Consider the following 26,577-nt stretch of genomic DNA (forward strand, 5'->3'; position numbering starts at 1 on the left):
GGCTCGAATAATCGTATCTCTTCTTCCCGAATTGTCCATTTTTGTGCGCGATCTGAGCGCGAATTAGGGAGAAATCGCTGTACAGTAATGTCTCCCTTACTGACGCTCAAATTGTCCACTAAATTGGATAATTTGGGAAGAGGAGATACGATTATTCGAGCCTTGCGGCTCGTTTTTATAATTGTGGACAATTTATAACTATAAAAATAAACCGCATGGCTCGAATAATCGTATCTCCTCTTCCCGAATTGTCCATTTTTGTGCGCGATCTGAGCGCGAATTAGGGAGAAATCGCTGTACAGTAATGTCTCCCTTACTGACGCTCAAATTGTCCACTAAATTGGATAATTTGGAAAGAGGGGATACGATTATTCGAGCCTTGCGGCTCGTTTTTATAATTGTGGACAATTTATAACTATAAAAATAAACCGCATGGCTCGAATAATCGTATCCCCTCTTCCCGAATTGTCCATTTTTGTGCGCAATCTGAACGCGAATTAGGGAGAAATTACCGCGCGCCGTTCTTTTATCGGCCGGATTCAATTTTCGCATGGTTCAATCTACCGTAATTACGTTCGGCCGCGAAACGCCGATTTCCTGTCGCGTTATTCGTCGAACGATTCGGCGAACCGGCGACGCCGACGAACATCCAACGATGGGTCGTCCTTTCGCGGCCATCGCTCGCCGACCAAGACTCGCTCGAACTAATTAAAGAAGCGGCCGGCATTCGAATTTTTCCGTGATAAAAAATAGACGAACGCCCGCGGTAAGGTTAAACAAGTTCTTCGCCGTCGCGGAAAATTTTAATTAAACTCGACCGGCGCGGCGCGCCGGTAGCCGTAGTTTACCACGGTGGTTTCATTAAAAAATGATTCGACGACGGCGACGCACATCGATTGCCGTGCAACAAACATTACTGGTAACGAGAAGAGAGAGTTCGAACATCGAAGTTCGCCGACCGTAATTCGCTCGGGGCCGCGATTAGTCGAGGCAATTTTTTAGTGGACCCGCGCGGCAACGTTGTTCTCTCGTTACCAGTTTAAACGGAATTCCTAGAACTGCACACCGGCCACGCCGATTTTCGTTCCTCGCTAGGAAGGGGATCTAATTTCCGGCGGTCGTATCTCGCCTCGGTTACGTCGCAACGGGAACCGCAACTTTTCGGAAAAAATGTTTTTATAGTATTAAAGTGTTCCATCTGACGATGCTGTTGCGCGATTCCGAAAAAAAATATGACACCCATCGAGCGTGAGGCAGAGGCAGAGGGGGAGAGAGTGAGAAAGAGGGTGAGAGAAAGCGAGGAAGAGAGAAAGTGAAAGGAGGCGAGAGAGAAAAAAGAGAGAGAGAAGAGACAAAAGGCGGAGAGAAGGCGAGAGAGAGAGAGAAAGGATGAGTGAGATAGCGAGAGAGAGAGAGAGAGAGAGAAAAAGAGAGCGAAAGAAGAAGCGGGAGAAAGAGAAACAGAACAAGAGAAAGAAAAGACAAAAGAGAGAGACAACAGCGAGATAGAGAGCGAGAGAGCGCGAGACTGAGAGAGCGCGCGAGAGAGAGAGAGCGCGAGTTCGAGAGCACGAAAGAGAGAGAAAGAGTGTGGGAGCGCGAGAGAGAGTACGACTGGGAGAACAAGAGAGAGCGAGAGAGAGCGCGAAAGAGAGCGAGAGAGAGCGCGAAAGAGAGCGAGAGAGAGCAAGTTAGAGCGAGAGAGAGAGCGCGAAAGAGAGCGAGAGAGCGAGAGAGAGCAAGAGAGAGCAAGAGAGAGCGGGAGAGAGCGGGAAAGAGAACGAGAGAGAGCGCGAAAGAGAGTGACAGAGAGAGTGCGAAAGAGAGCGAGAGAGAGCGCGAAAGAGAGTGACAGAGAGAGTGCGAAAGAGAGCGAGAGAGAGCGAGAGAGCGCGCGAGAGAGAACGAAAGCGAGAGAAAGGGCGAGAGAGAGCGAAAGAGAGAACGAGAGAGAGCGGGAGAGAGCGAAAGAGAGAACGAGAAAGAGCGGGAGAGAGAGAGAGGGAAAGCGAGAGAGAGCGAGAAAGCGAAAGAGAGAACGAGAGAGAGCGGGAGAGAGAGAGCGAGAGAGCGAAAGAGAGAACGAGAGCGAGAGAGAGAACGAGAGAGTAAGGGAGAGAGCGAGAGAGAGAGAGGGAAAGCGAGAGAGAACGAGGGAGAGAACGATAGAGAGAGGGAAAGCGGGGGCTGGAGAGTGGAACAGAGAGAGAAAGGAAGAGAGAGAAAAAGAGGGAGGGGCGATAGGGAGATGAAGAGAGAGAGAGAGTGGGAGACGTTCGTGTGTCGCGAAAATTCAACCGCCTACACGCATTTCAGGCTTTACGGAAGCTCGTTACGAGTTCCGCGAATGTCTCCTGTTCCGACTTCTTGCCGGAACTTCTAAGATTTCGTTCCCATGTTTGCTCCCGCTACTGTTTCCGGAGTTTGCAAATGGAGGCCGCGGGCACCGTCTAACGAGACGTTATTTGTCTTTTTCCATGACAATCGAGAGCTGAGGTGAATCGGATCGCGGGCCGATGTTTGCGAATCGCGCGAATTTAAACGTCGAACACGAATCGGAAGCAGCTTAATCGGAAAGACCGGAGAGTAAGAACGAAATCGGTGTAACTGTGCTAAGGATAACAAAAAGTCAGATTAGATTAGGTGGGAGTGAAGGGGACGCGGAAAGATGTTATTGGAGAAAACAGAGTAGAAACGTTCGATTTACGAAGCAGAAGAAAGTAGATGGAAGTGACATGGAGAAAGGCGAAGTCGGATTACGTGAAATCAGTGAAGAAAACTGGTACACCGATTTGAATTAACCCCGGAACTACAGATCCAATCGAGGCCACTGATTTCTAATTAGTTTTGTTTCGCGATTCCTGACACCGTAACAATGTTTTCCTTCCAACATTTTTATACGAACTTCTTTATTGAAGCACGTACCATAATCAAAATCTAAATAAAATCCGATCTTGGCCGTTGTCTAATGATAAAGTACAAGAAAACGAAGAAAAAGACGAGCGATGCGACTCGAGAGGATAAAGAAGGAAAGATGTTTCCTTAAGAAAGATGCAGCCGACACCAAGAGAGCGAGAGAGAGAGCGCGTTGAGAGAGCGAGAGAGCGAGAGAGAGCGAGAGAGCGAGAGAGAGCGAGAGAGAGCGAGAGAGAACGAAAGAGAGGTAGAGAGAGCGCGAGAGAGCGAGAAAGAGAGTGAGAGAGAACGAGAGAGATCGAGAGAGAGAGAGAGCGAAAAAGAGGGAGAGAGAGCGCGAGAGAGAACGCACGAGAGAGCGAGAGAGAGCGAGAGAGAGCGCGAGAGAGCGGGAGAGAGAAAGGGAGAGAGCGAGAGAGAGCGAGAGAGCGAGAGAGCGCGAGAGGGAGAGAGCGCGAGAGAGAGTTCGAGAGAGCGAGAGAGGGAGCGAGAGCGAGAAAGAGCGAGAAAGAGCGAGAAAGAGCGAAAGATAGCGCGGGAGAGCGAGAGGGAGAGAGAGAGAGAGATCGACGGTACTCCGGCTCCTTAAAGGCAACGAATAGAAAAAAAGAAATGTAATTGAAGTAAGGGGAGGAGAAATCGGTCTGATAGAATACATACATTGAAAGCTTACGGCGGAAGAAAGGCGGAAAGAGAAATAAAAGATTCGGGACTATAAGGTCACGAAAGGTCTGGACGGAACCGCACCCATAAAACGAAACCTTAGCCACCCTCCGTAAGGTTCCTGCCACCGTGAACCCTATAAAATTCATCTGAAAATTTATCTCCCGAGCCGACACCCAATTCCATCCGAATTTAGAGTATCGCCGCGAAGCCGGGCAACTTGTTATTTATAACCGTAACAGCAACGTTTCGAAATCTTTTTCTCGGTTTTACAACCGGCCGTGGCTTGAATTTCGAGCCGGTTCCACGGTTACTGCGGTTTAATCTACGTTCCGCGGACCGGCTGTAAAAATCGACGAACAAAAATATCTGCGGTCCGGGACAAATTTCGGGACATGTTGCACGGTCGGTGGAAAGGGATGGAAGCGCGGCAATTTTATTCGCGTGTCCAGATAAGCGCGAGCGCGATGCACGTACAACGCCGTTCTTAACCTTTTAGGTACGGCTGAATTCTGCGCGAGGCTATTTCCCTGGACGGCAGATTCTGATATGTACTGTACAGAGTCTGATGCTGTATATTCGGTCTGTGTATATTGTTGACGCTGTTGTAAATCGATGTGAAGACAAAAGAAATGCGAAACAATGCATAGGAAGATGATTATTTCATTCAAACGGAGAGCGAGCGAGCTACTAGAGTGAGCCACTACAGGGTGTCCCAAAAATATCTCGCAATCCGAAAGTGACGGGTTCCTCAGATCATTTGAAGCAACTTCTTCCTTTACAAAAATTTTCTCCGAGGCACCGTTAACGAGTTATTAACGAAAAACAGTGACCAATGAGAGGCGAGCTCGGCTGGCGCGAGGTGGCCGAGCCAACGGCGCCAGCGGTCGAGCGGTCGAATCCCAGCTCAACCGGCGCGAGGCGGCCGCGCCAGCGGCGCCAGCGGTCGAGGCGGTCGAATCCCAGCTCAGCTGGCGCGAGGCGACTGAACCAATGAGCGGAACTGGGCTTCGTGCGCTGGTTGGCTGGGCCGCCTCGCGTCAGCCGTACTCGATTCTTATTGGTCACTGTTTTTCGTTAATAACTCGTTAACGGTGCCTCGGAGAACATTTTTGTAAAGGAAAAAGTTGCTTCGAATGACCCGAGGAACCCGCCACTTTCGGATTGCGAGACATTTTTAGGACACCCTGTATAGTGGCGCGTCGTTCAGAGAGATGATATCCGCGAAAGCCACTATAGTGGCGTCTCGTTCAGAGAGATGATATCCGCGAAAGCCACTATAGTGGCGCGTCGTGCCTAAGAGGTTAATTCTCAGTGACGTACAGTAAGTACAGTAAATTCCTCCTAATTCGCGCTCGGATTGCGCGCAAAATCGGACAATTTGGGAAGAGGAGACGCGATTGCTCGAGCCTTACGGCATTGCTACTTCACTTTTTGGTTCAAATGACTCAGATATTGCGTTACAATTTTCTCTTTTTATTGCGACGTTTAATTACGATTAATTCGAATTTCAAAATTATACTGTCGTTATAGTATTTTACATATTTGTAACTCAACGGTAAACCTAAATTTATTCAAAATCAGTCGAAATGACTGGTTCAAAGACGAGTTCAAAGATCCAACGACCTTTAAACCTTTATTCAGTCGCCATTATTTAACCTAAATTTTCCCCATCAACGATTAGGAAACAGGAGAACGTCGACATTCATATTTTCGAATAACTGCAACACGTTCGTCGAGAAAGGTGTCGTCGCGTTCGCGAACGCTCATGTAACGTCGGCATCGTTGTAAAATTCGACGGGAGAAACGGAGCGGCCAGGAATAATTCTATTTCTCACTGCGGATTAATTGCTAATTCATCCGCGGCGGATATTAAGCCGAGCCGAGTTCCATTTACTGTTTACACCGCGATTCATTTAGGACCGTCTTAATTAAAATGATTTCCGAGCGGGAGAGGGTGGGGCAGACGGTTCGCCAGCGGACTCACAACGAACGCCACCCAGAACACCACATCCTTTCCGGGCAACTTGTTTAATTTTCGAGTTGCTCGGCTCTTTTCAAGTTCAACACACTCGCGCAGAAAAATATAAACGAACGTCCCCCTTCGCATCCCCCTTAACTTCGTCTCGCGGAACGAAGAAGAGGAAAAGAACGCGGGAGAAGATACGGCTCCCACGTCGTATTTATCGCGTTCCGCTTTCACCTCGGCGATCGTTCTTTTTTCAGGCGCGATCGTGGAACGCACGCGTTCGCGAAACATTGCCCGCCTCGAGCAATGTGCAAAGCCTATTAACCCTTAGCGCTCCGAATGCTCCGCTACGGAAACATTTGTCATTTGTTCCGTAACTCCGAAGGCTCCGCTGCGGAGCCAAATATTTTTAGAAAAAATAATAATAACGAACGAGAGATCATCGTACATAGAAGCTACAGTAATGTCTCCCTTACTGACGCTCAGATTGTCCACTAAAATGGATAATTTGGGAAGAGGAGATACGAATATTCGAGCCTTGCGGCTCGTTTTTATGATTCTGGACAATTTATAACTATAAAAATAAATCGCAAGGCTCGAATAATCGTATCTCCTCTACCCAAATTGTCCATTTTTGTGCGCGATCTGAGCGCGAATTAGGGAGAAATCGCTGTACAGTAATGTCTCCCTTACTGACGCTCAGATTGTCCACTAAAATGGATAATTTAGGAAGAGGAGATACGAATATTCGAGCCTTGCGACTCGTTTCTATGATTGTGGACAATTTATAACTATAAAAATAAACCGCAAGGCTCGAATAACGATATCCCCTCTTCCCAAATTGTCAATTTTTGTGCGCAATCTGGGCGTCAATTAGAGAGACATTACTGTATTGGCTATAAAATTGGAAAATTGAATGATATCGAGAGACTCACGTTGTAGACGACTTCTTACCGTGTCCAGAGGAAAGAACGTCGCCATGGCGACCACGCTGCCCTGCAAAACGTTTGTAAGTGGCACTTGCGTCGAAAAGCTCGGCGCAATGCCCGTTAACCTTTGGACGACAAACATTTTTCAGCGTTTTTGACAGCCACGGCTAGATCCGTTCAAATCTGTACGATTCATTTTCACTTGTATATCGTTAAAACCTCTTTGCCGAGAGGCCAAAGATCATCCTTTTATTAGTTTCGATATTAACCCTTAGCGCTCCGTTGGCTCCGCTACGGAGACATTTGTCATTTGTTCCGTAACTCCGAAGGCTCCGCTGCGGAGCCAAATGTTTTTAGCACACGTTATCGTCGGCGTTAGCAATTGTAATCTGTAAATAACGTGCTAAGTCTGTACCATTACGATTAAACCATTTGTTGATCTTTTCCATGGTTAGCAACATGGAGACAAATAAATATTACGATGAGAATTTAGAGCCGAGCGATACCGAAGACGTATTTGATTTTGAAGAGTTAAAAGACATTGTGGAAGACAATGTTGGTTATGATTCTGACACTTCGAGTAATTGTAGCGAAATTATACTACCAAAGAGACGAAGAATGAGAATTATTGAAAGCGAAAGCGAAGATTCGTTACAAGACTTAGACGAATGGCGCGATGTTATGGAAGAATTACATATTCCAGATAGAATACCTTTTAGTGTATTGCAACAGGTCGTCGGACCACAAGTTCCTACGAACATCGAACAGCCGATACAATATTTTAAATTATTTTTCACGGACGAATCGGTAAATGAAATTATAAAAGAAACCAACGATTACGCAGAAAATGTTCTAAACTTGAAAGAAATATCTAGTAACTCTATTTGGCAAAGCGAATACTGCGACACTTGTCCAAGTAAACCCAGAATGCACATGAGAGATTGTTACCAAAGATATCGCACCATGGTGAATTACAAAATTTAAAATTTATCTTTTATTTACAATAGGAAAATGTATATTTATAAAATAAATAAAAAATCGAATGCATTCGCAAGGACGTGTAATCTTTTCCGCCCGAAATAAGACTTCCTTTATCTCGGGCGCTCCGCTCGAAAAATGTGCCGGAGTTGCTGGTAGGCAGTACTCGAGAAACGCGCGGAGCGCTAAGGGTTAATAGTTGATAGTTACACGTGACTGCCACAACATTATAATTGAAATGGAATGTTTCTAACTCCGGGTCCAAACGGATCCGGCGCTCGTCATCCATGAGTTAATTATGATCGTACTTACGGCTGCGCCGGAAATCACGTGCACCAGGGTCTCGTAGGTGAACAGACCGCCATTCCGTCCACCGCCTCCCATTTTGCCCTGATCAGTGCGAACCGGAAACGCAGAATGATTGCTCGATCGGGTAATCAGTCGGCGTTCATGTCACGCCGATATTGATAAACGTTTCTTTTTTTATCTGTGAACATCACGTGTTCGTCGATTAGTGAGGTGACACGGTATAATATCGTTATTAGCAATTAAACCTTGGACCCGATCAAGGTCGCGTCGCAGCTCCCCGTTGTATCGACGTTTACTTCATATTCTCACTGGTTTTTATTGACAGAAATTTATTAGCTATATTTATAATATAAATAAAATCGAATGCATTCGCAAGGACGTGTAATCTTTTCCGCTCGAAATAAGACTTCCTTTATCTCGGGCGCTCCGCCCCAAAAATGTGCCGGAGTTAATGGTAGGCAGTACTCGAGAAACGCGCGGAGCGCTAAGGGTTGAAGTTAAAATGGACGCGACGCCGTTGCATTCGTAACTATCGGCCGCGTAAATGTTTGATGGCGCGCAACGCCCAGCGGCGTTCATCAATTTTTCGCGGAACGGAAATCCACTTTCGCGGTTTCAAACAAGCAGAAGCTTATACTTCGGATAATATCGCCGGATCGGCGAATTATTTACCGCGGCCCCGCTCTCTCTTTTGATTTACCGGGCTCTCTCTCTCTCTCTCTCTCTCTCTCTCTCTCTCTCTCTCTCTCCTCTTCTGCCAAGAGGAATGCCGCGCGCTCGCCGCTCGACCGCGAACATTTCAGAGGAGAACGTTTGATCTCGTTCGAACAGAAATCAACAAGACGGTGGCTGGAATTGCGGAGACGGTGGAGAAATTTCGAACGAGTTACAGCATACTGCAAAGTTGTAAAACTTAGGTCTTTTTTCTAGTGTTTGTGGTATACTCGACCGGCTTTTAGGATCTTCGTCAGACAGTCTTAGACACTCTTTGGTGCACGGTGGGTCCCACTCTCTAACAACAAATTGAATTGGATTGTTATTAATTTTTTATGTTTTTATATTAGATATTATAAAATATATAAAATGTAATAAATATAATAAAATACATAAAATATAATATATAATATAATAAAATGTATAAAATATAACGTGTGTGTGTGTGTGTGTGTGTGTGTGTGTGTGTGTGTGTGTGTGTGTGTGTGTGTGAATATAATAAAATATATATTATAAAATATTTTATATTTTATATTACGAGATTTCTTCGTTAATAAAAATATAGCAATCTTGTTTCATTTAAAACGCAATGAAATTTCTCTTGCAATATGTATAATTGTAATATTCTGTGCAACATTCTGTGCCCCGAAGAGTTAATGGACTGCGGATTTTATGCGTTTCATGCGAAATTGAATGAATTCGATTTAAAATGGTACAAGCATTAAGAGAATTTGCAAATATCAATATATCATCTTGAATCTTTTAAATCGACTAAGTAAGAAATGAACTTGCTAACTAGTTTCTATTTCTTTCAATCGATGCAGACGATTTTTATTTTGCACAAAAATCTGCATAGTCGTTAATCACAGTCCGTTCACAATCGTACTATAAAGAGCAATTTTTAGCTCTGCGGTTGCACTTTTATTCTTCTCGATCCCCATAAATCTTATGACAGAATTGATTTATCTTTTAAAACGAATAAGAAATGAACTTGCTAATTAGCTTCCATTTCTTTCAATCGATGCAGACAATTCTTATTTTGCACAGAAATCTGTATAGTCGTTAATCACAGTCCGTTCGTAATCGTACTATAAAGAGCAGTTTTTAGCTCTGCGGTTACACTTCTATTTTTCTTGATCTCCATAAATCTTATCACAGAATTAATTTGTAGATGACAGTGTTCAAAAATATACCTCTTAAGTAGGTGACGTTAATAATTATCACATTGTGCACTGTTCAAAAAATGTCCCGTACAATGGTTATATTGCAATATCGCAATTTTCCAGTCATTTCTGATGCTTTTACAAAAAAATGTTTGGAACAAAAATTAATCAGTACTCGGTCCTCTATAAACGTCAATATAAACAATTAAAATAAAATTATTTTTTAAATAAAAAATTAAAGTCACCCTGACATTTTAATCGTTATTATATCTTTCCTACTTAATAAAGTGATAGCTGACGTCGAGACGAATTCAACGACCTATATAAAACCGGCTTCGCGTCTTAGAACATTGCTGAAATCGTCGTGAACAGCTAAATTCATCGATTGGGACCACTATGCGTCGGTCCGTCGAGCATCCCGAATCTCTCTCAGACCGTATCAGCTAAGCAGGTTCCACTCGATATCGCGCCGGATAGATTAATTCGAAGCTATCCGGGTAGAATCGTGCAAGACATGCACGGTTGACGTGGCAGCCGAAGTGTTAACGCCGGAGACGTCCCCGGGGAAATTCGCGCGAGTGGACTTAACGGAATAAAAATAAACCGTTTGTTACAGCTGGAGGCGTGCGGCCGTATTCTGTGCTGCGTGCAGAGGCTCTGCAAGAGCGGAAGTACAGTCGAAGAGGCCGAGAATCGGATCCCCCGGGGTCGAAGGGGCGCACAGGCGGGCCCCGAGCTGGAGGGGCCCTCAGGCTCGGAGGATGGCATCCTCCCGGTACCAGTCAGCCCGACTCCTGCGTCCACCTCATCGCAGGAGGACGCCTGCAAGCCACCGCCGAGGAACTGCTATCGCCTCGTCATGCTTGGCAGCGCGAGGGTCGGCAAAACCGCCATTGTAGCACGGTGAGCCTTGAGCCGAAAACACCTTCGTCGATCGCAATAAATCATATAAGATAGCAACACCGTAGATCAGAAGATATGTTTAAAATATAATTAAAATAGCTTCGAGTGCAAAGGATTAACCCTTTCGCTCCGATGGGCGTATATATACGCCCTCGAAGAATGACCATTCATATACGAAGAGCGTATACACAGGGTGTCCCAAAAATGTCTCGCAATCCGAGAGTGACGGGTTCCTGAGGTCATTTGAAGCAACTTTTTCCTTAGCGAAAATGCGATCCGCGGCTTCGTTTACGAGTTATTAACGAAAAACAATGACCAATCAGAGGCGAGATCATTTGGCGCGAGACGGCCGAGCCAATGAGCGGAACTGGGCTCCGCGCACTCGTTGGCTGGGCCGCCGCGCGCCAGCCGAGCTCGCATCTTATTGGTCAGTGTTTTTCGTTAATAACTCGTAAATGAAGCCTCGGAGAAAATTTTCGCAAAGGAAAAAGTTGCTTCAAATAACCTCAGGAACCCGCCACTTTCGGATTGCGAGACATTTTTGGGACACCCTGTATATACGCTCTAGAAAAGTGGGCGCGCGGGTAGTTGAGTTGAGTTGAATTCAATCTCATTGATTTGATTTGAACTTGATAGAATTGAATTGAATTGAATTGAATTGAATTGAATTGAATTGAATTGAATTGAATTGAATTGAATTGAATTGAATTGAATTGAATTGAATTGAATTGAATGTGATCGGATTGAATTGAATTGAATTGAGTTGAGTTGAGTTGAGTTGAGTTGAGTTGAGTTGAGTTGAGTTGAGTTGAATTGAATTGAGTTTATTTATTCCATGGGCGTATATATACACCCTCGAAGAATGACCATTCATATACGAAGAGTGTATATGTATATACGTTCATACCATATATACTTTTATTTCATACTTTACATGCGATACTTTTGTTAATCGAGTATCTGGTAACACTGCATGCCTTAAACAATCGACTATCATGAAATATAACACTATCGACAAGACGATATTGTGTTTTATTCTAACAATACACAGTTTCAGACTTCTTTAGAACATTGCCAGCGACGTATATGTATATACCAGCAATTTATAATAGTAGTGATTAAAAGGTTTACACGAATTTATAATTCTAAAATAATTTTGTTGGCTTAATTTTAATCATTCACAGGTAAATACTCAATTTCTGCCTTTGTGATAATATATTGAGTTTTGAAGTATTTAATTTTTTTTAGACCCATTATCAAATCACGGGGAAAAGGAAATTTAGGAGAATATTTTTCACGAGCGACAGTGAAAGTACTGAAAGTGAAAATACCGATACTGAAAGCGTTCGCCATGCAAGACAAACAGTAACGTGCTCAAGATCACAAAAATCTGAATATATTTGGACTACGGAAAACTTGGAACCAGAAATACATTCCGAACTTCAGTGCCAAAACTACTCAATAATACGCTCCGTTCACAGCGATCTCATTTTGACGCAAGCGCTCCGTAGCGAAAGGGTTAATGATACATTACTGTATTCTTCTCTAGTGGTGCAAACAAAGGGATTTCAGACAGAATAATAAGCGAAGGGGGGCGGGCAGAGACCTAACTTAAAATAGAATTTGGAAGATTTTTAATATTCATTTTATTTTTAATATTCAGATTTTTAATATTCAGCCATTTTTCGTTTTATAGAATATCCTGTGTTCGATTTGGCACTTGGCAAATGGTGAAAATGAATTTTACAATTGATTTTAGAAAGTTTTAATATTCTTTCAGAAAGGATAATAAGCGAAGGGAGGGTGGGCAGAGGCTTTTTTCGCATAAAAAGGCATCCGTTGTTATTATTATAGAATGGAAAATAGCTCTCGTCGCTCTCGTCGTTTTTTGAATTAGAATATTTCTATTGTTATCGTAGAACTGGCATTGTCGATAACACACGAGTAGAATTCTGCGTGCAGACAACCGCATACGCGACTCGTGTCAGCAGCAAGATTAATCTTAAAACGGGGGGTCTTCGGTTATGTATCTGTTAATGAATTCATGGTGAACGTGAATGATGAAAGCTGCAGCGTTTACACGGTTTCACTGGTCGAATACGTGTCTCCATTGTCAATGACATCCGGGCACCGGTTGAATTCATTTCCGGCGACGGTCGAGCCAATCTCCCGCGGACGTTTGCTTGTTCGTCGGACACGTTTAGACGTGTCGCTGTCGCGTCACCGCGGATGAATCGTCCACGAATGCGTAATTTCCTTCGCGAAATGTTTACGGAACGTGCCACGAAAAGTGTAAACATATACACGCGACGCGAACTTACGAGACGACCGTAACGTAATACATTATACGGAAGCGTGGATATTTCACTGCCCAGTATGTACATTATATTCATCGATTCCGACGCAATTATGAACAAATAAATAATAATATGTAACATCCGGAAGGATTTTCTTGCGTGTTCGCAAATGAAAGAATAATTACGGATGACAGAATTAGGAAGTACGGTAATGTCTCCCTAACCGACGCTCAGCTTCTACATAAAAATGGACAATTTGGGAAGTGGAGATACGATTATTCGAACCTTGCAGCTCTTTTTTAAAATTGTTGACTATAACTATAAAAATGTCTCGTAATCCGGAAATGGCGAGTTCCTCAGATCATTTGAAGCAACTTCTTCCTTTACAAAATTTTTCTCCGAAGCACCGCTAACGAGTTATTAACGAAAAAGTGACCAATAAGAATCGAGTACGGCTGACGCGAGGCGGCCCAGTCAACCAGCGCCCGAAGCCCAGTTCCGCTCATTGGCTCGGTTGCCTCGCGCCAGCTGAGTTCGCCTCTCATTGGTCACTGTTTTTCGTTAATAATTCGCTAATAGTGCCTCGGAGAAAATGTTTGTAAAGGAAAAAGTTGCTTCAAATGACCTGAGGAACCCGCCACTTTCGGATTGCGAGACATTTTTGGAACACCCTGTATATTATTAGGTCTACCGGAATGTTCTGTCCGTTTAAGGAATGAAAGGAAATCATAGATTTTTCATAAATTTAGTAATATATCTATTGTACAATATAATTTCCGTCGTTACTTATGACCTCTTGCCAGCGTGATAGCGATTTATGAGCAACATTTTTCAAAAATATATATAAATTTGCAATGACATTATCAGACAGAACTTTCCAGTAGACCTAATATATGTATAACTATATAACGTAACTATTGGGTTGGCAACTAAGTAATTGCCGATTTGTTCAATGAAATGAAAAATTCTTTTTTACTTGGAATGATGTTTAACCTGTAATGTATTTTCCATTTTGTTCGATGACCTTTTGCCATCTCTCTGACAACTTGAAAATTCCACGATCGTAGAAAGTCTGATCCTTTTCGGCCAAAAACTGAGTTAAGTGAGATTTTACAGCGTCATCATCATTAAAAGTTTTACCACGAAGGGAGTTGTCCAGGGATCGAAATAAGTGGTAATCCGATGGCGCGAGATCAGGGCTATATGGTGGGTGTAACATCAATTCCCAACCAATATCCATCAATTTTTTGCCGAGTGGACAAAGACGTGTGCGGCCTAGCATTGTCCTGGTGGAAAATGACACCTTTACGATTGACCAATTCTGGTCGCTTTTCCTTGACCGCTGCATTCAATTTGTCCAGTTGCTAACATTCACGGATAATAAAAACTAACATAATAATAATAATAATAATTTTATAATATAACATTTACGTATATCATAAAAATGGGAGTGAGAGACATCTATAACTGAAATCGGTGATTACTTAGTTGCCAACCCAATATAAAACCGAACCGCAAGGCTCGAATAATCGTATCTCCTCTCCCGAAATTGTCCATTTTCGTGGACAAGCTGCGAGAGACAATCGAAGAAAATTTACCGTATTCGGTTTCTGCTATCTTGGACGATCGCCGTGTTTGCGAACGTTTTGATTATGAATTATTCGAGAGATTCGTGAGCCGAATAAAGGATACACGGGTTCGTTCTGTCTATAGACGGCGGGAGAGTTCCCGTAAATATTTCCTTTGTACGTCCCCGGCTCTGTGTACACAGCCGGTAAGCACGAAGGGTCGAAGTAGACCTAGGGCAGCGCAGAATCGGCATCGCCCGGCACCCAAGGGAAAAGTCGGAAGAAAAATGCGGACCTGTTCTACCGGTGGCCAGCGCATTCTAAACGGGGGACCCATTGTTTCCCGGCTGCCATTGTAGCCGGTGCACAAAGTTCGAACCAGAGACGTGTATCGCACTTGCGAGCCAGCTTGAGGTCCGCGGAGTTCTCGCGAAAGTAACGAATTTATCTTGGAATCCGATTAAAAATCAACAGATTTTCAGTTTCGAACTCGCTGTTTCACTCAATTTACTCCGTGAACCCGCTCGGATGACCTACTTGTTTAGTCCTCGCGCGGCCGGGCTGAACGTTCATCCATTTTCTATTTCTGGACACGGCTGAAATAATTTGAAATGTTCGCGTGAAACATAACAGAATAAAACAGTACCGTAGCGTGTATTTATAGTATCGTCCATTAAATATAATTCCGTATTTGCGAGAAAGAGAGAGAGACAGAGAGAGAGAGAGAGAGAGAGAGAGAGAATTCTTTTTGATATTAATTAACAGAAAACGCCCGTTCGCGTCGCACAGTATTTTTTATTTGCTGATGTATATCTGCAAATTTCGATCCTGTTCGATCGAAAATTTCACTTTTAAAAGCTTCAAAAATCTGAGAACGATTTTAACAAATTTGTACGAGGGAAAAGAGCGAAGAAAAAATGTTCAGAGAGATAGAATAACGTTTCGAAAGAGCAATTAACGAGTACTGAAAAAAAAGGAAAAAGTGACACAAAGTTGCAATTATTTCCGTGCAATAAAGGACTGACTGTTGCAACGTTGTAATTAGACTGCAGTTTTGATGCATTCGAGGCGAAAATAGCTAACCTGCGAATAGAACTGTGATGACATTGGAAGAATTTAAATAAATGCTGTTCTATTATTCTCGGTGAGTTAAAAACTGTTAACCCTTTGCACTCGAAGCCATTTGAACTGTAAATCAAAAATAATTTCTCTGATTTATGGTATTTCTATTTTATATATTAAATCGAGTCTTGTGGTACAGCAGTCACGGCAACTTACGGCAATAAACAATTTAGCAATTTCTTCAATCTAAACTTCGTTAATATAAAAATTATCTTGGAACGTGCTGTAACAATTCTAGCGGTGCCTGAGCGTCTTCACTCGAGTGCAAAGGGTTAAAAGGTGTTGTTACGTAACTCCCAATTTCGCGTACTCGAAGCCATTTTAACCCCTTGCACACGAAGCTATTTCAACTGAAAATACAAAATCATTTTTCTAACTTACAGTATTTCTATTTTATACGAGAAAATGCATTTTATGCATATGTGAGAATCGACTCTTGGGACTCGCGCAACAATTACACTCTTAACAATTTTTCAAGTGTATAAACTTTGTTAATATCAAAAATATCCTAAAAGGTGATATAACAAATATTAGTGGTGCCTCAGAGTCGCCACTCGAGTGCAGAGGGTTAATTGTAAATCAAAAATAATTTCTCTGATTTATAGTATTTCCATTTTATATTAAATCGAGTCTTGTGGTACAACAGTTACGGCAATTTACGGCAATAAACAATTTAGTAATTTCTTCAATCTAAACTTCGTTAATATAAAAATTATCTTGGAACGTGCTGTAACAATTTTAGCGGTGCCTGAGCGTCTTCACTCGAGTGCAAAGGGTTAAAAGGTGTTGTTACGTATCTCCCAATTTCGCGCGCACTCGAAGCACAAAGTTTCTATTCCGAGATCCGCGGTCTAGCTAGAAAAACTGTGAGATAAAGACCGCGCGATTTTTCTGGCACGCGGAACGGCGAAAACACGGGAATTTATCCGCAGTTCGCGGCACCGCGATTTCGAATGCCTTCGGTTTTGACGGAAGCGAAGAAACCTTTAAGCGGAAATCGCGTCTTACCAGCGGAGTGTATGCACAGTAATGTCTCCCTAACTGACGCTCAGATTGTGCAGAAAAATGGACAATTTGGGAAGAGAAGATACGATTATTATTCGAGCCTTTCAGCTTGTTTTTATAATTGTTGAAAAGCGGTAACTATAAAAACGAGTCGCGAGGCTCGAATTCGCAAGGCTCCTCTTCACAAATTGTCCATTTTCGTGGGCAATCTGAGCGTCAATTAGAGAGACATTACTGTACAGCGATGTCTCCTTAATTGACGCTCAGATTCTGCAGAAAAATGAACAATTTGGGAAGAGGAGACACGATTGTTTGAGCCTTGCAGCTCGTTTTTATAATTGTTAACAATTCGTAACTATAAAAACGAACTACAAGGCTCGAATTATCGTATCTCCTATTCCCAAAATTATCCATTTTTGTGGACAATCTGAGTGTCAATTATAACTATTATATTATATATATAATGTATAACTATTAACACTTGTGTGATTCACGGAAGCTGTTGAAATGACGGGTTACTGATTTTTTAATTTACAATTATTCATAGCGTAGAGATAGATTTATGAGTTATTTATTCAATTGATGTGTTACTGACGGCAAATGTTACAGTAACGCTTGTTAAAAATTGAAATAAATGCCTCTTATTGTTACTTTTGTAAATTAATATATATGCGCCTCCTTTTCAGAGCGCGCAACTACAGTAATGTCTCCCTAACTGACGCTCGGATGTGCAGAAAAATGGACAATTTGGGAAGCGAAAATGCGATTATTATTCGAGCCTTGCAGCTTGTTTTTATAATTGTTGAAAAGCGGTAACTATAAAAACGAGTCGCGAGGCTCGAATTCGCAAGGCTCCGCTTCACAAATTGTCCATTTTCGTGGAGAATCTGAACGTCAATTAGAGAGACATTACTGTACAGTGATGTCTCCTTAAATGACGCTCAGATTCTGCAGAAAAATGGACAATTTGGGAAGAGGAGATACGATTGTTCGAGCCGTGCAGCTCGTTTTTATAATTGTTAACAATTCGTAACTATAAAAACGAACTACAAGGCTCGAATTATCGTATCTCCTCTTCCCAAAATTGTCCATTTTTGTGGACAATTAGAGAGACATTACTGTAATCGTTCAACTGGTATAACTATTAACACTTGATTCACGGAAGCTGTCGAAATGACGGGTCACTGATTTTTTAATTTACAATTATTCATAGCGTAGAGATAGATTTATGAGTTATTTATTCAATTGATGTGTAACTTACGCTTGTTAAAAATTGGAATAAATGCCTCTTATTGTTACTTTTGTAAATTAATATATATGCGCCTCCTTTTCAGAGCGCGCAACTACAGTAATGTCTCCCTATCTGACGCTCAGATTGTGCAGAAAAATGGACAATTTGGGAAGCGAAAATGCGATTATTATTCGAGCCTTGCAGCTTGTTTTTATAATTGTTGAAAAGCGGTAACTATAAAAACGAGTCGCGAGGCTCGAATTCGCAAGGCTCCGCTTCCCAAATTGTCCATTTTCGTGGTGAATCTGAGCGTCAATTAGAGAGACATCACTGTATTTAGTTTCGTCAGGTGGTCGGCGTTGCAGGGTTTCCCGTCTCCGCGTTGACGTCAGAGATCACTCGATCATCGACCACTGTTATAATTGGTCAGGGATCCTTAATGGAGCTAGTTGGCGGTGCTGCGAAACGTATCGAATACTCGTCCCGCGTAATATGCACGCCGCGAGGCAGTTACCCTCAAATAGAGTCAACGGTAATCAAGATATTTAATCTGTCAACACCCTGGGCGCACTTCCACCCGCAACTTTGCCGACTCGAGAGAGAGAGGGAGAGAGAGAGAGAGAGAGAACATCCGCAGTCCCGGTCTATTTTCGATCCAGGTTTTCGAAGTTGTCCCCGGCATCTCGGCTAAATTGCTCGACACCCTCCCTTTCCTGGCAGCTGTTTCGCAAGCTCTCCGTCTTTTTCCTTATCCCGGAACCGAAATTAAACGCTTTGGAAAAAAAAAGAACGATTCGGCGACTCGGTCGGAGAATTAATTAGTTCGCAGACCAAGAAGTTCCTCGGTAACAGAGTAAACGTGTTCGATCGGCGAATCGATTCGTGTACATGTTAACACGTTGAATGCCACGCCGGTTTTACAGAAATTGTCCGTGGCGCCACGACGAATTTTCTTTTACGTGATCCATATAATGTTGAAATATTATCTGCGATAGATAAGTTACAATGTATGTTTGACATGTTAATTGCGACAGGGATCACTGTTTGAATTAACGATGGTAATAATACAAAATTTTAGACATTGACATTTGTTTTAAATTATACAGTGTGCCTAAAAAATGTCTCGAAATCTGAAAGTGGCGGGTTCCTTAGGTCATTTGAAGCAACTTCTTCCTTTGCGAAAATTTTCTCCGAGGCACCGTTAACGAGTTATTAACGAAAAACAGTGACCAATGAGAGGGGAGCTCGGCTGGCGCGAGGTGGCCGGGCTAACGGCGCCAGCGGTCGAGGCGGCCGAGCCAACGGCGCCAGCGGTCGAGGCGGTCGAATCCCAGCTCAGCTGGCGCGAGGCGGCCGAGCCAATGAGCGGAACTGGGCTTCGTGGGCTGGTTGGCTGGGACGCCTCGCGTCAGCCGTACTCGATTCTTATTGGTCACTGTTTTTCGTTAATAACTCGTTAACGGTGCCTCGGAGAACATTTTTGTAAAGGAAGAAGTTGCTTCAAATGATCTGAGGAACCTGCCATTTCCGTATTGCGAGACATTTTTGGGACACCCTGTATATATTTCTATCAATTTGGGCGCACCGGTCACCGGTGACCCCCGTGCCATTCAACGTGTTAATTTCTGTACGCGTTTGGACAAACAAGGAAAAACGAGCACACGGCGACACGTTAACTGCGCTGTCGAACGAAGTCGCGATGTCTTTTATTTCGATGTTTATTTCGATCACATTTTTAATCGAGAGAAATTGTTGTTCGTTGATTGCCGCGAACAGTACTTGTTTTGTTCAATTCATTTGGTTTCGTCGCTTCTTTTGGAAGTGATCCTTTTTTAGAGGAAATTGTCAGAGTTTCTTTAGGCGGTCCAGAATTGTCAACGAACGCCTGTCGAATCGTCTTTCAAGCGCGTAGATTAAATCTCCGGGCGTTGGGAAAAATTTTATTCCAATGAGGGATAAAATGTGAAGACTAAAAAATTAAATTTCATTCGACACTGTCGATCGAATGTTCGAACGAATAAAAATTTATCTAGAAAAATTCATCTAAAGAAGCTGAATAAAATTTTATTCGAATAAGAACATATTCGAATATAATAATTAAATAAATAAAGTATTTATTCGAATACAAATTTATTAACAAAAAATTCGTTCGAATAAATATTTATTAACAAAGAATTCAGTCGAATACAAATTTATTAATAAAGAATTCGTTCGAATAAAAATTTCTTAATAAATAAGAATGTATTCGTTTTATTTCGAATATTCGAAATAATATAACGAACAAAAGAAATAATCTACGTTATCATAACGAATTATAATCGAAATTATTCGATTACTATTTTATTTTAATAAGAATATATTCGTTAAATATTTCGAATAAAAATTTATCGAGAAAGAATTTATTAACAAAGAATTATTCCTCATAAATGAATGGAATAATTTATGGCGAATAACAGAATCGTTCGAATAAAATATTCGACTAAACGAAATTCATTCGGATAATTATCTCGGACAGATATCGATTCGAAACAATCCGAACAATACCTAACTCTGTTAAATCTTTCCTTGCAGCTCACGCATCGTTTTAAACATCGTCTTACATTTACCGATGCTCCAACGAACGGGCTAATAAACCCGCAAAAACCACTGAGTAATTAAAAAGTTAAACCGTCTTGGTTTATAACCAATCGGCGCGCGATTGGTTGACAGTTGCTAATGGTTTTCTACAAGGTCTTGAATCCCGTGGCAATAGCTGCCAATCTGCGGGGACCAATATTTGCAAAATAGTCGAGTTTTTCGGCGAGAATTCGCAGTACACGAGAAACATTTTAACGGTCCAAGAAATCCTCGCACGCCATCGATCGAATCGACCAGCAAAATGGTAATGTTGCGAGCTACGCGCGGCTACATATACATACAGGGTGTCCCAAAAATATCGCGCAATCCGAAAGTGGCGAGTTCCTCGGGTAATTTGAAGCAACTTTTTCCTTTACAAAAATTTTCTCCGAGACACCATTAACGAGTTATTAACGAAAAACAGTGACCAATGAGAAGCGAGCTCGGCTGGCGCGAGGCGACCGAGCCAATGAGCGGAACTGAGCTTCGTGCGCTGGTTGGCTGGGCCGCCTCGCGTCAGCCGTACTCGATTCTTATTGGCCACTGTTTTTCGTTAATAACTCGTTAACGGTGCCTCGGAGAAAATTTTTGTAAAGGAAGAAGCTGCTTCAAATGATCCGAGGAACCCGCCATTTCCGGATTACGAGACATTTTTGGGACACCCTGTGTATACAGGAAATGAGAGATTCCTGAAGTCATTCGAAGCAACTTTCTCCTTAGCGCAAATGCAATCCGCGGCTTTGTTTACGAGTTATTAACAAAAAACAGTGACCAATAAGAGGCGAGATCAGCTGGCGCGAGACGACCGAGCCAATCAGCAGAACTGGTCTTCGCGCGCTCGTTGGCTGGGCTGCAAAAGCCAAGCTCGCCTCTCATTGGTCACCGTTTTTCGTTAATAACTCGTAAACAAAGCCGCGGGTTGCATTTTCGCTGAGGAAGAAGTTGCTTCAAATAACCTGAGGAATCCTCCCATTTCCGTATTGCGAATCACTTTTGGGACACCATGTAGAGTGTAGAGGCCGATGGAGAACACACCGCCTTCTTCGAACATTATTTAATGCTTTGTCGGACGAGGGACGGTCGATTGCTTGTGGCCGGGTAAACGGTCACTGTGAACCAAGCCTGAATGTATCGGCTCGCTCTTCCGCCCCCAAAACCAGAAAGCTTTTAACAGGGCGATATTTTTAACCCAGGGGGTAGGGAATGTACTCGGCCGTCCGCTCACGGGGAACGTGTCACTGATTTAACGGAATGTTCTCCGTCGAGTTTTCCCCAGAAAATCCTGTCGGCCTCGTCGCACGTGCTACCTCATTTGCTACGGGACCGTCGATACAACGGTGAAAACGAACCGGTCACTTCGTATTTAATAGTCGCACCCTTTTTTTTAACGAGCATCGACAGCTGTCCTACGTTTTAGTCGAACACCGAATTCCATTCCGCCATTTTGTGCGAGAACAGAATTCACGTTTCATTCGTCAATTCTTGCAAGTGTATGTTTCAAATTTCTTTCGAATTTATTGTCCTCGTTGCGACTTTTAATACATTTCAATGCGTTTTCTTTTTTTTTTTGGAGAAAATTCTGTGTTCGATTTGGCACTTGGAAAATGGTGGAAATGCTTTTTAGACAAGATTTTAGAGATTTTTAATATTTTTATTTCACGCGGCGATTTTCGACGATTGAAACTTAAAACAGAATTTGGAAGAATATTTTGAGATTTATCGATGACGTGAATTATTAATTACTGATCTGCGGAGACTAGATTTTTAATATTCAGCCATTTTTGTTTTATAGAAAATTCTGTGTTCGATTTGGCACTTGGAAAATGGTGAAAATAAATTTTACAATTAATTTTAGAAATTTTTAATATTCTTACTTCGCGTGGCAATTTTCAACGATTAAAACTGAAGATAGAATTTTGGAGAATATTTTGGAATCTCTGTTGGTTTTACGTAAAATATTAATTACTGGTCTGCGGAGTTTATGCGTATACGACGAAACAGAACATTAAAATCATTCAAACAATTCGAAAATACAATTATCCTATTTTCAACTTATTCAACCCGTTAAAGTCAGAATTTTAATCTAATTCCTATTCGCTTCGTTAAATATGGAAAATGTCCAATGCGATAGTTTTCCGAAAAATTCGCGAACGGAAGTTGCATTATTACCGAACGAATCGAAGCCCCGATTTGTTCCACGAAAAATGCAGTTGCGGGTGCTCTTCGAACATCGTTTTTTTCTATGCTTTGTTTTATACGGTATCCTGTATCGTGCAATCGTTTGTTTTTTTTTGACGAGGAGCGACTGCAAATTTTCTTTTGGATAAAAATACAGGGGAGATAACGAGTTCTTTTTAACGAGTACAATAAATTCTCTCTAATTGACGCTCGGATTGTGTACAAAAATGGACAATTTGGAAAGAGGAGACACGATTATTATATTTTATTTATGATTATATATACTCTTATTATATAAAAAAATTGTATATTATATAATATTATAACATTATATAATACGTAAATATATTATATTATAACATAATATTATATTATAGCATAATATTATATTATAATATACATTATAACATATATTATAACATAATATTATATTATAGCATAATATTATATTATAATATACATTATAACATATATTATAACATAATATTATAATATTAACATATTTATTTTATGTCCTAATATATAACATATTTATTCGAGTCGCGAGGCTCGAATACGGTAAATTCTCCCTAATTGACCCCGAAACTTGTACACAAAAATTTGTAGGAAGAGGCGAAACGATTATTCGAGCCTCCTTTTCGTCCATTTTTGTTTCCAAGTCGAGGGTCGATTAGGAAGAATTTACTATAAATTCCATTTCATATAATATATAAATTATATCCATTATACATAAATTGCCCATTTCTGTGTACAATCGGAGCGTCAATTAGGAAGAATTTACGGTATCTCGTTCGCATGATTTGCGAAACGCGGCCCCGAAAAAAAGCGTGCCGCCGGCCGCGCAAGTTCATCGGCGTACCAATTGTCGCGTTTCCACGCTAACGCCGGCGCGGCAGATCGGATTCCGGCCGAAATTAAATTGTTTGTCCTATTAGCACCGATCGAATCAGTCCGTTCAAAGCGGCCTCGATCCGAGCCCCCGACCATGCGGAACGTTCTGCCTGGAATATTCGCCGGCTCCGGGCTCCTCCGTTCGATTCCGGTACAACCGCACATACGCGGCCGGGACGCTTCTGGCAGGCCCCCGAAAAAAAAGAAAAAAAAAGAACGGATGAACCGACGCTCTACCGGTCGAACACCATGCGGGCATCCTAAATCCATCGTTTGAAAAATATTCGGTATTTTTCGCGAGCTCGGGATCGCGACGGTATTCCTCGCGCGGATTCCGCTGCGTTTACATTTCGCGCGTTTTTATCGCGAAAATGGAATTGAATTTCTGCAGAGAATAAGTGTCTGACTCGCTCGGCGGACTCGTAACGATCGCGAGAGAATTGCTGGCAACGTCGGTTTTTTCTAGACCGAGTTGCAAGAACATATTCGAGTTGACGTTAAGAATCATTTTTGATATGTGGATAATTTAGAGTCAGCTCGATTCATAGTAACATTGCAATTTCTTTCGCTTGTCTATTTAACATTTAACATAATAAATAATAATAATTTGAGTTGGTTAAGAATTATTTTTGATTATTATTATTTATTGTTATGTCGTCAAATTTAATCTGTGCATGGCAAAATGTTAATTCGACAAGTGAAAGAAAAAGATTTAAATTATCTTAACAATTTTTGCCAGTGAACGATACACATGTTAGTAAACAATAGACATGTTATTAAATAACAACGCTCCTCGTCGCTCACGATGAAAAAAGAAATGCGACTTGCGCCATTATGATTCGAACAGGCTCATTTAGTCACGATGTCGCGAATTTTGTTGTTCAGACAATTTAGAATGTCAGGAAAAATTCATTTCGCTGACCAGAAAATATTTTCTGATTTCAAGAAAAGGATACTATTAATTTTTACTGTCACACGCATTTTTTTTCTTTTTTTTTGGTATTGTACAATTATGAAGACACCAAAAACATGAAAAATGTCCGCAAGCAAAAATTACAACTACAGTAATGTCTCTGTAACTGACGCTCAATTGTTGACAATTCGAGACTATAAAAACGAACCGCAAGAATAATCGTGTCTCCTCTTCCCAAATCGTCCATTTGCGTTCACAAGCCGAAGGAAAATTAGGGAGAATTCACTGTACACTGCTCGAAAAAATTATCGGATAGACGAATTTTGGATAAAAATTGGCGAACTTCGACTGACTATAACTCCATGAAAAGTCGTCGTGGAACAATGATCCTTTTTTTAAATTGAAGCTTAAAACCTCTACTTTCAGATAAAATGTCTCGATTTTAAGTTCGACATACCTTTTTCACTGTAACAATTAACGTATGAGGACATGTTTGTCATATCGAAAATTGACAAGTTTGACGAAATGCATAGACTTTGTAAAATTTTGTTCGGACGAAGTTTCGGACGAACCGAATGAAATACGATTCAGGGTGTTTCGTTAAAAACCGGTCATCTCAATATCTCTTCCAATAGCGACGCTACAACAAATATTATACGCGGAATTTGATTGGTACTAAGAGACGAGTACGATGCGAAAACTAGTTTTTTTTCAAGGTTATTTTCGTCGAAGTTTCCGGGTCTATCGATGTTGATTTGCATATAAATGCATATTTTCTTTTTGTATTGCATTGTGTACCAAATTGTCCATTTTTGTACGCAATCTGGGCGGTAAATTATTACTGTGCAGTAAATTCTCTCTAATTGACCCTCAGCTTGGGAACAAAAATGGGACAATTTGTCAAGTGGAGATACGATTATTCGAGCCCTGCAGCTCGTTCTTATAGTTGTTAATAATTCGAGACTATAAAAACATATAATAATAATAATCGTATCTCCTCTTCCCAAATTGTCCACTTTAGTGGACAATCCGAGCGTCAATTAGAGAGACATTTGAGCCGTTTATTTTGAAAGTGGCATAAGTCACTTTACCGTAATGAAAAGTGGTGATTTTTTAATGTTTATAAAAAATTATTTATACCGAGAAAAATATCAGTATCCTGAGATAACAAATACAAGTAAATCTTCTCGAAAGTTAGCATCCATATTTTTAAACGTGTCAAAACGCAAACCCTTAAATATATCGACTTAAAAACAAAGTGACTTATGCCACTTTCAAAATAAACGCCTCATTTCTGTCCTAATTTTCATTTCACCAACGACGTCCAACACGTTCATCTTTCCTCGAACCACATCCTCAACATTTCTGTCGCACCTTCAGCCTAAAGCACAATCTCCGCTTTCCTGTCGAACGATTCGATTCGAACTAACGTAGCCGCATGAAAGTCGAATTACCGTAACTTCTTCGATTACGGGTCGCTTTACCGGGCGAAAAGCACGGTCTTTATCTTAACGCCGGATAGTTAGATTCTAACTAGCGGCGCGCGAAAGTTTCGCGGCGCGAAGAATCCCGCAGTTTTGCCGGCGATTATAAAGGGCGGACGCGGCGCGCGAAGTGTTTTAAAGTTAATTAGAAAATTGTGGTGAAACGCGAGGCGGCCGGCCGCGCGCGGTGGATGCATTCGACGTGGCGGACGGAGAACGGCGGCCGCTCGCGCCGGTCGGGGTGGTCCATTAGCAAACTTCGGTTCGGGAACGCGTCGCCTCGTGTTGCCCGATGAGTCGGGAAACAAAGGAACTCTCATTGCGTCCATTAAGGTTATTCTTGCCGGGTCCGGGACTTGGTTCGAGCTCGGATCGTATCCCGAGGCGGCGCGGTCTCGACGAATGGGGAGGGCCGCGGAACGGCGTGAATAGAGCGTCTGAATGCTGGAAATGGGTCGGCGTGGAATAACTTGCCGAGTAGTTGCGTGTTTAGACTGGAAAAGTGGAGGAGGTGCATCTCTGGACCTTGCGTACGACAGAAGGTTTCTAGAATTTAATGGAGAGGAGAAAACGGAAGTTCTCTATCGCGCGCGAGGGGTTAGAACAGAACGAACACGTACGACGCGTTTTTCTGTCCGGGAACCCCATTTTATATATAATATATTTATACACATATTTTATATACGTATATTTTATAATATTAATAATAATTTATTCAGATGTACAGG

General features: G+C 41.9%; 1 protein-coding gene across 1 annotated transcript in view; it reads left to right on the forward strand.

Moving 5' to 3' along the window:
* Positions 1-26,577, forward strand: part of LOC117228622 (dexamethasone-induced Ras-related protein 1) — a 192,236-nt gene that overhangs the window by 103,855 nt on the left and 61,804 nt on the right. Inside the window, exon 3 of the mRNA XM_033484466.2 lies at positions 10,258-10,544. Coding sequence (XP_033340357.1) covers positions 10,258-10,544 — 287 coding nt within the window. The remainder of the gene's footprint in view (positions 1-10,257; positions 10,545-26,577) is intronic.

Source organism: Megalopta genalis, chromosome 1, assembly GCF_051020955.1.
Source record: "Megalopta genalis isolate 19385.01 chromosome 1, iyMegGena1_principal, whole genome shotgun sequence".
NCBI classification, from domain to species: domain Eukaryota; kingdom Metazoa; phylum Arthropoda; class Insecta; order Hymenoptera; family Halictidae; genus Megalopta; species Megalopta genalis.